Consider the following 12,503-nt stretch of genomic DNA (forward strand, 5'->3'; position numbering starts at 1 on the left):
CATTTTGACTAAACAACTCGTTATTAGACTCTGAGCAACTTGAGAGCAGGGGCTTGCTTCTGCTCTTTCTTTTTATTTGCAGGACTTAGCACAGTACCTGGTATATTGTGGTTAAATTGTGTCTACTCTTTGTGATCCTATGGACCATGGCTGGTGAAATAAATGGTAGGGATTTGGGGATGGAATAGGATGTTATTTAGGCCAATATTAGAAGAGTAACCTGGTTTTGGGAAGGTCACCCAAGCCCAGTGCAGGCAGAGTCAGACTCTGAGAGGAGACACACACAGAACCCTATGTTATAAAATAACAGTTGCTTAATAAAATAGGGACAGTTTAGAAGGGATTTGGATATGTTACTCTAATAATAACTATCTATCTACACCTCCCTAGATCTACAAATCTCTTCACAGAGATTGTTTCTCAGTGTTCCCCTACTCTACTCCTATACTCTCTATATAACCCCAAATTACTATACTCAGCTGAACTAACACTAAAACCCTGTTTTGATAATCTAAGGGAAAGGGTCTGTGTGCAAGTCCAACAGGGCCCAACAATGGTCTCACAGTCAGCTGTTAGTTGTCACAAGAGCAGTATAGGAACTCAGCAGATGTCAAAATAGCCAACAGGATAACAGGATAATCCAAACAGCAGGTAGGATGTGAAGAACAAGCATTCAAATGCCACTGGGAAAAAGCTAATCTACCCCAGAATTCCAGAACTCTGCACTCTGCTGTCAGTCTGCCTCTGCTCTCTGCACACACTTAACTTTACCTATAACACAGGTCAACACTATCTATGAGGTTTTCTTGACAAAGATATAGGAGTCAGGAGTGGTTTGCCATTTCCTTCTCTACTGAATTAAGGTGAACAAATGATAAATGGTTTGCCCAATGTCACACAACTAGTGGGTATCTGAAGTCACAGTTGAACTTAGGTTTGCCTGATTCCAGGTCCAGATCTCCATTCACTGAGCCACCTAGCTGTCTCACCTGAGTTATGATTAAAATTCTCTGGAGGCAATATCTTGACTTAATAATTATTTATTAAATAGCAAAATGTAGGTCAGAGAGAGAGAGAGAGAAGAACTAATTGCTTGGCTGGCTACCTGGAAGCATGAGAGCTTGGGGCCAACTGGCCAGCCAGTACTTCTAGATGCTTTCTATATGAATAGCTGAGCAAGCCCAAAGTCAGACTCTGAGCCTCCTAAGTGCATGGTTCCAGAAAAAAAAGATTGACTTTCTTTCCCCTCCATCAATTTATGCCCCTCCTGAGGTCCCTTTTCCAAGCCTCTCTGGAGGACTTGGACCTCAATCAGGACAAGAGGTAGGTCTTTCAGAGACACTATGCATGATGACATGACTTTTAAAAGAGTTGAACAGAGTTGAAACATGTGTACTTTTCCCTATATGTTTCCCTACAATGTTTTCCAGTAATGCACCTAGCTGACTAACTTCAGTACCTAAGAGTATCCTTGTTTACAGATAAAACAAGGAACTTGTCTCTATCTTACCAATCCTTATCAAAGATAAAATATATAGACAAGAGGCAGGAGAACTTTACCTATTGTTAAAAAGGGGACTTTAAGGGAAAGTGGAAAAGGTTTAGGAAAGGGAACACACACAAGTAAATATATAATTTTATTAGCAAAGGGAAGGGAATGGTAGGAAAGGATGGACCATTTGATTATTTCCCACTCAGATTCTTAACCCAATAAAGTTTCTACACTAATCTTAATCTAACTAAACTAAACTAATCTACAAGTTAAATAAAGGATAAAGTCCAAACAGGGAACCCAGATTCTCACACTCTCCTGAGTTCTTGGTGGGTCAGACTGAATCCAGTTGAAGGTCCTTAAAAGATCCAGGAAGTAGAGGAATCCTCACCCAAATCACTGTCCACCAGAATGAATGGGGGAAAACACAATCAACTTTTTCTTGGTGATAATCCAAGGCAGGCAGTCTAAGAGATGGTTAATTCAGGGAGCCTCTCAGATTCACAGTTTCTGTGTTGAATCCAGGTTCAGAGACAGACAGTTGAAAAGCTATCCAAGAATTTAGAATCTTCACCCAGCCAGCTCTTAAGAATCTAGACTTAGGGCTGTCAGTCAATCTTTGTAACTTCCCTTGCTACACTATGGTCTCAGGGAGATATTATTTGAGCTTCAGCCCTTAAATCAAATGTTTTTTAGATTTCAAATCAAAAGAATGTTTTGGGAGCCAAAAAGGTGTACAAATTAATATTAACTTTCCACCCTGCCCCCTCTGATTCACTGGGGAAACATATCAGTCTCCCCAATGAATCTTTCTATATATGATATTGATACATTTCAGAATTGTCTCAGCTGGATATATATGGGCCCAAAGGTATAATACATTTCATGGAAGATCTAAATATTCTTGGGTGTTTCTTAATATGGTAAAAATGATTGATAGATGCATGGAGAAGGTGCTATGGGGAGCATTCCTCTTTGGGGTACAATGGCTCTACAATTAAAGTAAAATATTGGTGCATGGGGAATATCAAAGGGGATGGGTGACCCAACTTCCATAGTTCAGTTCATTATATCCAAGGGTTCACTCAGATCATGATGTAGTGTCTGATTTCTGGGGGTATCTCCTATTGTTGTCATCTTCTTGGTCCATCTGGAATCATGATGGTCCTTAGAACATTTTCTCCAGGAGATGTTTTCCTGGTCCAGGTCAATGGCAACATCTTTCCTGTAAAAGCTAAAATTAAATCTCAAATAATAAAATATTATATTTTAAGGGATTTATGAATGATCATTAGAAATCAAGGAATAAAGAGGATATAAAATAAAGACCATGTGCCCATGGCTGATTAAGTCATTTAAAATCCCCATGCTTAGCTTACCACTGCCACCAAGCTTGATGCCATCATGCCAAAGAGGCCCAAGAGTACTGCCCACTTGCTAATATCCTCTGTCTACAGGAAGTATAAAGCAATAGGAAGTCAGTGGACTCCCGGGAAATGTAGTTTTTTTTTAGGGTAACAGATTTTCAATCATACATTGTTTTTAAAAAATATATCTTAATATAAAGAATCTGTGAACCTATAGGATTGTTTCACATTATGGAGATCAATTTGGAACTATGTTCAAAGGATTCTAAAAGTGTGCATACTCTTTGATCCATCATTAGCAAGATTATATCCCAAAGAGATAAAAAAGAAGAGGAAGGGGGAAGGACCTATTTGTAAAAAATATTTATTGCAGTTATTTTTGCAATAACAAAGAATTGAAAACTGAGGGATTATCCTTCAATAGGGGAATGGCTGAACAAGTCATGGCATATGATAGTTATGGAACACTATTATACTGTAAGAAATGCAAGCAGGATAAAGTCAGGAAAAAAAATCTGGTTTTACATGAACTAATGCAAAGTGAAATAAGCAGAACCAACACAACATTGTGCACAGTGAAAGCAATATTTCTTAATGAACAACTGTGAATTCCTTGTTATTCTCAACTATACAGTGATCTAAGATAGTCCCAGAGACTCATGAGGAAAAATGCCTTCAGCCCTCTGAGAAAGAACTAGAGTATGAATACAGACTAAAACTATATTTCATTTTCTTCTTTTCTTTGTATCTGAGAACACTTCCACAAAACTAATAGGGAAAATGTTTTACAAGATTATACATGTAAAAATCTATACCAGATTGCTTGCCTATCTCAGGGAGTGGGGATGACAGGGAGTGAGAGGGAGAGGGTCAGAAGGGAGAGAATTTGTAACTTGAAACTTTAAAAAAAAGTGTTTAAAATTATTTTTACATATAATAGAGGGAAAAGTATTATTTAAAGGATAAAAAAGGATAGCTTTATACCTGGCACATAATAGCGGTTTAATACTCATGTCTATAGACAGCTTTTTTGAACAGTCCATTACCTAGATACTTCCTGCTCTCTCTTGAGCAGTTATTAATTTCTCAAAAACCGTTTATTAAGCACCTGCCCTGGGCTCAACGTTATGTTAAACTCTAGGGATACAAAAAGCTTATTGTTCATTTTGTTGAGTTAATTGTCATGAAACTTCACACAGCATAGACACTTATAATTTTCTCTTTTTTATTTTAAAAGCTAAAGAAAAATTTATTTTCTCTCCCTACCTTCCAATTCCTCTCTTAAATGAAAAGGAAAAATACCCTTCAAAACCGGGAATTTAAAAATTTTTTGTGCACCCTGAACCCTTTAAGAGTGTGGGGGGATCTAATGGGCCCTTCTTGAAATAGCATTTTTTAAGTGAACAAAAGAAAATATATAAGATTACAAAAGTAAACAATTGTTTAAATATAATAATAGTATTTTTTAAAAACTTAGTTCATGGACCTCATAATAAGAAAGTCCGCTTTATACATTTAATGTGGTGATAACTTAAAAGCCTCTAGAGCCTTCTTGTAGTTGCCTTCCTTCAGTCTTTCTAGACATGCGCATAAATCTTTCAGGACCTCCGACTCCATTTCCGGAAATATGGAGCCAGCTTCTGTCAAAATTAGGCAAGATACTCAGTTGAAGTTGCCAAGGAAACGCTGATTGACACTGAATAGGAGGCTTCCTAGTCGAAGTGCTCCGTCCCGGAGTAGGGCGAGAAGGCCTGGGAGGAAGTTCTTTCTGACGTCACTTCCTGTCCATCTTCGTTTGCGCTCTGATGGCGTGGCTACTTGGACTTTCTTTTTGTCTCTTCTTTCCTTCTTGTGGCAGCATTGGGAGCTGAGGCTCCTCCTGCTTTCGTCCTTCCGTCTGACCTAATGCCTCCTGCGGCATCGTCCTGCTCCTGCGTCTCCTAGAGAGTTGAGCTGCCCCCAGGAATCGGAGGTGTGCACTGAGGGGAACCGGCTGACCGGCCCTGCCTCGGGGGTCTGTGTGGGCGCAGGGCCGGACGATTCTCTTGGCAGGTGCCTGGTGAGGCCTTTTTTCTGGGCTTGGGGTGTTGGTCGGCTCCCTTGGCGGGGAAAGTGGGGACGTGAGGCTGGTTCAGCCCACTGTCTGCAAGGGGCGTGGTAGTAGACTAATGCTTGTCTGGGGTCGCTTTTCTTTCCCAGTTCTGCCTTCCGAGCCTCGGTCTTTCTTCAGGAGGACGGGATGGCCCCCGTATTCCTGACAGCGCCAGGCTTCCAAGTGAGTTCACTTGACCCTTTCTGGAAAAGAAGTTAAAATTCCCAAATGAGGCAGTTCGAACTTTTAAAGTATTCTGTACGTTCAGAGATGGAGGATAATAGAGAATCTAATTGTACATCTGAATATTTTCCTTCATAACAGTCTTGCCTCCTTGAGGTGATAAAGGAGTTGACAGTACAGAAAAAGGGAAGGTAGAGAAAACGTTAAGACTGACCCATTATTTCTAGGGTCAACGTGGTGATTGGGAGAAAGAATAACAGGATCCTTGTTACAATGCAGATCATAGTGTTTCTATTAAGTTTATTGTTAAAATTTAACGTTGTTAGAATGCCTATATATGGAATTCTATGGTGTTAAAGCCACAAGCTGTCCTGGAATTAAATTGGGAGGCAGTATAGTGAAGTGGATAAAGTGTTGACACGAATCTAGGAAAACTTTGATTTCACTTCTTAACACTGCAACTATTTCCACACTATTTAACATCATTGGATTTCAGTTTTCTCATTTGTAAAACAGAACTTTACAGGGTTTTTACCAAATTCAACCGATATAATATCAGTTGTATAAATGTACGCTAATATTAAAGATTAAAAGTCCATTTAGGTTAGCTATGGTAAATATGCTTGAATTAGCATAAAACGTTGCAAAAAGGACAAAATTACATTAAAGAATATTAATCAATAGAAATAATATTGAATAATTAATGGAGGATAATTACTTTGTTGCCTTTCAGGAATTAGTAATACTTGGAGTTTAATGATACATATTAGTATTGTGAGACACCTGATATCAAATTATGAATATTTGGAGAAAGTATATAATTCACATGTGCTCACTTAAAGAGATGATGGGTAAGGATGATTGTGCTATGTGACTTAGCTTTTTTTAGACTGTTTTCTCTACATTTCACCCATTAAATGACAATAAGTTCTTGTGTTAGTTATCCCACTTGGTTTTATTGGTTTTTGTAGAAAAACCAATCACATGCAGTACATAATAGGAACTTCTCGAGTTGTTTGTTCATAATTAAAAATATTTAGTTGATATTCCCCAAACATTTGGCTTAGAATCCCTCCCAAAAATTCCTTTTTGACGTCATTTCCTGAAGGTCCAGAGGGAATTGGTAACATTCAAGGATGTGACAGTGGATTTCACCCAGGAGGAGTGGGGAAACCTTGACACTTCTCAGAAGGAATTATACAGGGATGTGATGTTAGAGAACTATAAGAACCTTGTCTTCTTAGGTAAGTAGAGCCATCCCCTTTGACTCAGATTGTTTTGGTATATTTTGGTATATTTTTTAATTCATCTACTAAAGTAGCATTTCCTATGTGATAAACATTTGAGAATGTGTTTGCTATTCAGAAACTGATTTGCTGATTCTCTTATGGCTATCAATGGAGCAGAATTACTCCTTAATCCCAGGTGAAAGGCCTTTATCTTTTGCAGCTGGAACTGGCTAGTTGTGTTGCCTCTGAGGTTGTACCTTGCTATTATCTGTCCCTTCAGGTCAAATATTCTCCTCTAAAGGTCCAGTGTAAGTGTCTGAAGATGAGATAGTTTCATCCTTTTAGTGGGAGCAGGTTAAAACTAATTTTCTTTGTGGATAGCAAGTCTGTACATCTCAGGAAAACAATTCAGTGGATCTTTCAGAGGTTCCCTGTACCATCCTTTGGCCATCCTTAATATGCATGTTTACCTTAGATACTAAGGTGAATGATGATAGGATTATATGCCTGTCCTCAATGCTCTTTGATTTCCAATAAGCAGGACTTACAGTTTGGAAACCAGATGTAATTTCTCATTTGGAAGAAGGAGAAACACCTTGGATACAGGACCCAGAAGTACCTTGGAGCACCTGTCCAGGTGAGCCACTGAAAACCAAGCATAGGAAAGTCATTGTAAAATACATCTTCACAGGTCTTTTAGAGTAAATACCCATGAAATGCTAGACTTTGAGCTCTACTTAAAGGGCAGTTTTGTTGCTGTTGCAGAACTGAGGCTGTCTGGCATAAGCTGACCTTTCTCCCCTCTTATGCTTCTATTTTGGAGGAAAGAGTTTCCTTTAATCAGGAATCTATCTTTCTCTTTGATTTTTACTTTCCATTTTACTTTCCTTTGATTTTTAATTTCTAACAACCATTCTTTTACCTCTTTTCCAATTATCATTCTTTTAAAAATGTGTTAATTTTAATAAAAAAATAAGGGGAAATATTCCATTTTTTCTGCTTTTTCCCCTTCTCATCTTTCTTTTCTCCATGTTCTCTAGAGTTATGTTCTATTTTAATATATTTGTGATTTAAGTGCATATTCTCTTTCTCCATTATCCTTATAGTTTTTTTCCTGGTTTTGTGTTCTTAAGAAATTACATTTATGATGTTGTAATAATGATCCAATTTTAATTATCTATAATACATTCAACAATACCCCAATAATAAGTTATTTCAGACTGGATTTTTGTTATCAGAAATAGAACCTCTAACTATTTGCATGGTGATTTTTCAATACTATCCATAGGATATTTTCAATACCTCTTTTTTTCCCATTAAGTATGCTGTCAATGTGGGGCAGTGAGGTGACAAAATACTGGAATTGGAGTCAGGAAAATCTGAGTTCAGTCTTTTCCTCAGACAGTTTAACTGTATGATCCTAGGCAAATTGCTTAACTTCTTGGTGCCTCTCAGTTTACTCATCTGTAAAATAAAGGAATTGAACTTCCAAGGCCCCTTTGAACTTTTAATCTCTGGTGCCATAGACCTATAAGTAGTGGGATTACTGAATCAAAAAGTCTGTGTTGCTTTTACTATTTGTTTTGCTTTTAAAAAAGATTATTCTGTTTTATTGGTAAAGTACTTTTCCTGGTTTAATTAGTCTAAAGCATTGAAGAATTGCTTCCATGTACAATATTGTACATAGTAGAAGTTGAATAAGTTGAGTGTTTATAATTTTGTTTTTAGAACTGCCTTTTTGTGTGCTTTGACCTTGTTTCCATGGGATGTTCCTTAAATTTCAGATGTCTGGTTTGTAATAGAAATGTTCATGGCAGATTTTTTCCCATTTTCTTTCCTTCTTAGTAGGCTGATTTATGTAATAGGCTAAAACTGATTTATTTCTTTAAAGGCCATTCTCTTTCCCTGCAATCCTCCATTCTTACCAGACTTCTTCCTTATTAAGTGTGACACTTACCACCATCCTCCTAGTCAATCAGTCTCACAGACTCAGTGTCATTCTCTGAAATTAACTCCATATATCCAGTCTGTTGCCAAATCTTGACATTGTTACTTCCATATCTCTCATATACTTCCCTTTATCTCTGATGACACAACCCCAGGGAAAGACTCTCATCACCTTCTGCATGAACTTTAGCAATAGACTTGTGCTGGCGAATTTATGGTACACATGCTGGAGAGGGCTGCTCCCCTACCTCTCCATCATGCCCAAGGACATTTCTCACATGACCTGCTCCTCTGCCCAGCAGACCAATGGGAGCGCTTCCTCCCTCCTTTGTTTGGAGTGAGGCAGAGGGCTCACATACAGTGTGAGGTTTGCAGTTTGGCCACTCAATCTCTACAAGGTTCACCATTGCTGCAATAGACTAACCAAGGATTGATTTCCCTGTCTCAAGGTTCTTGTAGCATACCAGGCATCTTAGCATCTTGGAAGTATGATTTATGTATTGATATTGTATCCTGTATATTCATTTACCAGACACATGGTCAGACCACTTGATGTTCATTGTATGGAAAGGGACAGTCCAAAGGACTAGCAAATTCCTGGGCTGGCATTGACAGTGTCCTGGCTCGGAGTACATTCATTTGCAAAGTGTGGGTTGGATTAATCTCTTCCTCTGTGATTCCATCATTGTCAATGCTACCAATGTAAAAACCTATGTCATGTCACGTATTCATTAATCACCTCCCAGTTGGCATTCCTAAGGTCCCCAATAAAGGCTGGGGAGCATGTGCGAGCTTCCTCTTCCCTTCTCTTACACCTCTTACTCTCACAGGGTTTGCTTAGTATGTGCAGAGTGCTAGAGATAACAGTTGGAAAAATAAGACAGTCCCTCTTCTCAAGGAGCTCACATTCCATTCAGGGAAACAACATATATGGAAGTTTTCAGCAGCAAGTCAGATGGGAAAGTCCCTTTTCTTGGGTATTTGGGGGGGGGAATGAAAATTTTTAAAAAAATCAAAAGCTCTTTGGAGCTTTTGCCTAGTAGTGGAATCTCTTTGCCAAATATCATGGCTTTTTCTCAGTCTTCATCTTTCAGCCTTAAAACCTTGTCATTACTTTATTCTACTTAATATTCCCTTCTCTCAAGTTTTTCACAACAGGTCTCTCTTGGTTCTCCATCCACCTTTCTGACTATTCTTTCTCAGTCTCCTTTGTTTTCTAACAGTGGGTGACCCTGGGACTGTCCTAGGTGATTTTCTCCCTCTACTTTTTCACTTAGTGATCTCATCAGCTCCCATTGACTGAATGACCATTTCTAATCTGATGATTCTCAGATGTCTTTATCCATCTTTAACTTGGATATTTTGAACTAGACTTCATAGACATCTTAAAGTCAGTTTGCCAGTAACTGATCTCATCTTTCCCCCTAAGCCCTCCCTTCTTACATATTTCCCTATGGTCCAGGAGACTACCATCTTTTTAGTCTCTTAGTAGGCTCACAATCTAAGTGTCATCTTTAACTACTCATTTTCTAACACTTCATATACAATACGCAAATTTCTATCAGTTCTACCTTTATAATATCTCTTATGTAGTCCCTTCACTCCTCTGCCCTGCAACCACCCTTTTCCAGGCCATCATCACATCATAACTAGACTATTGAAGTAGCCTTCTGTTTGGTTTCCCTACCTCAAATGTCTCCTTACTCCAGTCCATCAACCACTCAACTTTAAATTGGGCTGACCATGTCACTTTCCCTATTCAGTAAACTCCATAAAATTCTCTGGCATTTAAAGCTCTTCATAACCTGTCCTCCAATAACCCTTCCAGCCTTTTTATACCTTACATCTCTTTACATTCTTTGGGATCAAGTGACACTCTCCTCCTTCATGTATCCTACTTGATGTCCCACATGCCTACAGTTTGTTCCTTATTTATCTCTACTTCTTAGAATCCTTTTTTTTTTTAAAACCCTTACCTTCCATCTTAGAATCAATATTGTACATTGGTTCCAAAGCAGAAGAGTAGTAAGGACTAGGCAATGGGGGTTAAGTGACTTGCCCAGGGTCACACAGCTAGGAATTGTCTGAGACCAGATTTGAATCTCCCATCTCTAAGCCACCTAGCTGCTCCCCTTAGAATCCTTTAAGATATAATTAAAATTTCACCTATAAGAAGCCTTTCCTGATCTTCTTTAATGGTAATGCCTTTCCTTTGAGATGATTTCCAGTTTATTCTGTATATATATTTTTTGTATATAGTTGTTTGCAACTTGTCTTGCTTCAGGCAGCTACATAGTGCAGTAGATAGAGCACTGGGCCAATAGAAGATCCAAATTTAAATTCTGCCTCAGAAACTTATCTGTCTGCTTTAGTTTTAGCTTCTTGAAATCTTTGTTGTTTTGGTCTTTTTTTCCCCATTCTATTCCCATCATGCATTTTCTGACTCCTTCCCTCTTGATGATGCATAAAAAACTTATCCCTATTACTCAAAAGTTGGTGTTAAAGGTAGGATTTACATTTCACTATTGGTTTCTGCCCTTAGCTGCTAGGGCAGAGTCAGAACTGACCTCAGCTGGATTTTTGCCCCTTTTTCTTCAGGTTCAATCCAACTTCTCATAATAGTCACTCTCCTGGAACTTTGACCCTCACTATTGTGCCTGGGTAGAATAGACATGAGTGTCTATTCCTGTTTGTAGGTATTATAATAGGTTTCTGGAATCTCTAGCCTAAGTGTTAGCCCAAATAAAAAGCAGATTAATCCCACAATTCATTCTGCTGAGCCAAATCACTTGTCTGCCTTAAGGAATAAGCCAATAATATCTGCAGAAGAGAAGAGATCCTATTATGAGTCTCAGGCACAAACCTGTAGATAATTTATGTGTTCTTGAGTGCCTGCAGCATGGATCTTGAAGCTATTTGAGAAAGGTGCAAAATGTGCTCTTTCTCAATTAATCTGTTTTTAGTACCTAAGACAATTAGTTTATCAGAATTCTTCCTTTCTTGTCCTGGAGATTTATCTGTAATTGTTCTATGGTGCATAATTTCTCCTTGTTAGGGGAGGTGGGGAGCAGTATTCCAAAATTACTAGGGATCAGAAAAAAATGTTTGCTCTTTATTGTTCACATGACCTAAAATTCTCATCTTCAAACAGTTTTTCCTGGCAATTTTTGAATAGGCAATCCTCTTAGTTGTTTCTTTTTGAAAGTTTATCCAATACTGAACTATCTTATCAATATGAACACACACATACATATAACACACACAAATATCTCTTGGTGTTCTGCTTCACCTTATCTGTTATAATGTACCTGTTCTAAAATACTTTATTGATTTTTTTATAATAGACTTAGAAATCTATTATTGTTAGAGCCACTTCATTTCCATTTGTTTGTTTTCATTAGTATCTTTGCTATTGTTGACTTTTCATTCCTACCTCTAACATAACCTCTAAGACATGAGCAAGCATTTGTTAAGCACCTTAGATTTTATCTGGTCTAGTTCTCACATTGTCAGATCAGGAAACCAAGGCCCCAATTGATTAAATAGCCCACAAAAGGTAATATAGGTACTAAAAGATAAGAAAAGGCTTCATACAGAAATTATGTGTCAGCTGGATCAAAAACAAACTAGGATTCTAAGAAAGTAGAGCTGGGAGTGGCATGAAAAGGTATAGAGATAGGAAAATGAAGTTCCATGTGGACAAATTATGAAGGACTTTAATTGAAAAATGGGGATCCCCCCAATCTTAGCAGAAATTGTGGCCTACTGGAGTTTATTGAGTTAAAGGGATGATGAGACCAGCAAGCATATGAGGGGACAACTAGATGGCTCATGGAGTAAGAACCAGGCTTAGAGATGAGAGGTTCTGAGTTCAAATATGGTTTCAGCATTTCTTAGCTATGTGACCCTGGACAAGTCACTCAATCCCCATTGCTTAGCCCTTACTGCTCTTCTGCCTTAGAGCCAATACTTAGTATTGATTCTAAGATGGAAGGTAAGGTTTTTTAAAAAAGCCATTTGAGTAGCTTTGTACAGAAAGGTTTGGTGTGAGACATAGGGCAGGAAAAATAATTATGCTACTTCTAGTAATCTAGGTGAGATTATATAGTAATATTCCTTACTAGAGTGGTATATGTGTGAGCATATATAAAGGATCATATGTAAGGGATAGTATGTTGATTTAGAAAGAACAA

At 38.1% G+C, this 12,503-nt stretch overlaps 1 protein-coding gene across 1 annotated transcript in view; it reads left to right on the forward strand.

Moving 5' to 3' along the window:
• Positions 1-4,538: 4,538 nt before the first annotated feature.
• The window catches only part of LOC100014624 (zinc finger protein 845-like), a 63,925-nt gene continuing 55,960 nt past the window's right edge, over positions 4,539-12,503 (forward strand). The window contains exons 1-4 of the mRNA XM_007477054.2: positions 4,539-4,918; positions 5,059-5,134; positions 6,243-6,378; positions 6,905-7,000. Coding sequence (XP_007477116.2) covers positions 5,099-5,134; positions 6,243-6,378; positions 6,905-7,000 — 268 coding nt within the window. The 5' untranslated portion in view covers positions 4,539-4,918; positions 5,059-5,098. The remainder of the gene's footprint in view (positions 4,919-5,058; positions 5,135-6,242; positions 6,379-6,904; positions 7,001-12,503) is intronic.

The sequence above is a fragment of the Monodelphis domestica genome, chromosome 1 (genome assembly GCF_027887165.1).
Source record: "Monodelphis domestica isolate mMonDom1 chromosome 1, mMonDom1.pri, whole genome shotgun sequence".
NCBI lineage: Eukaryota > Metazoa > Chordata > Mammalia > Didelphimorphia > Didelphidae > Monodelphis > Monodelphis domestica.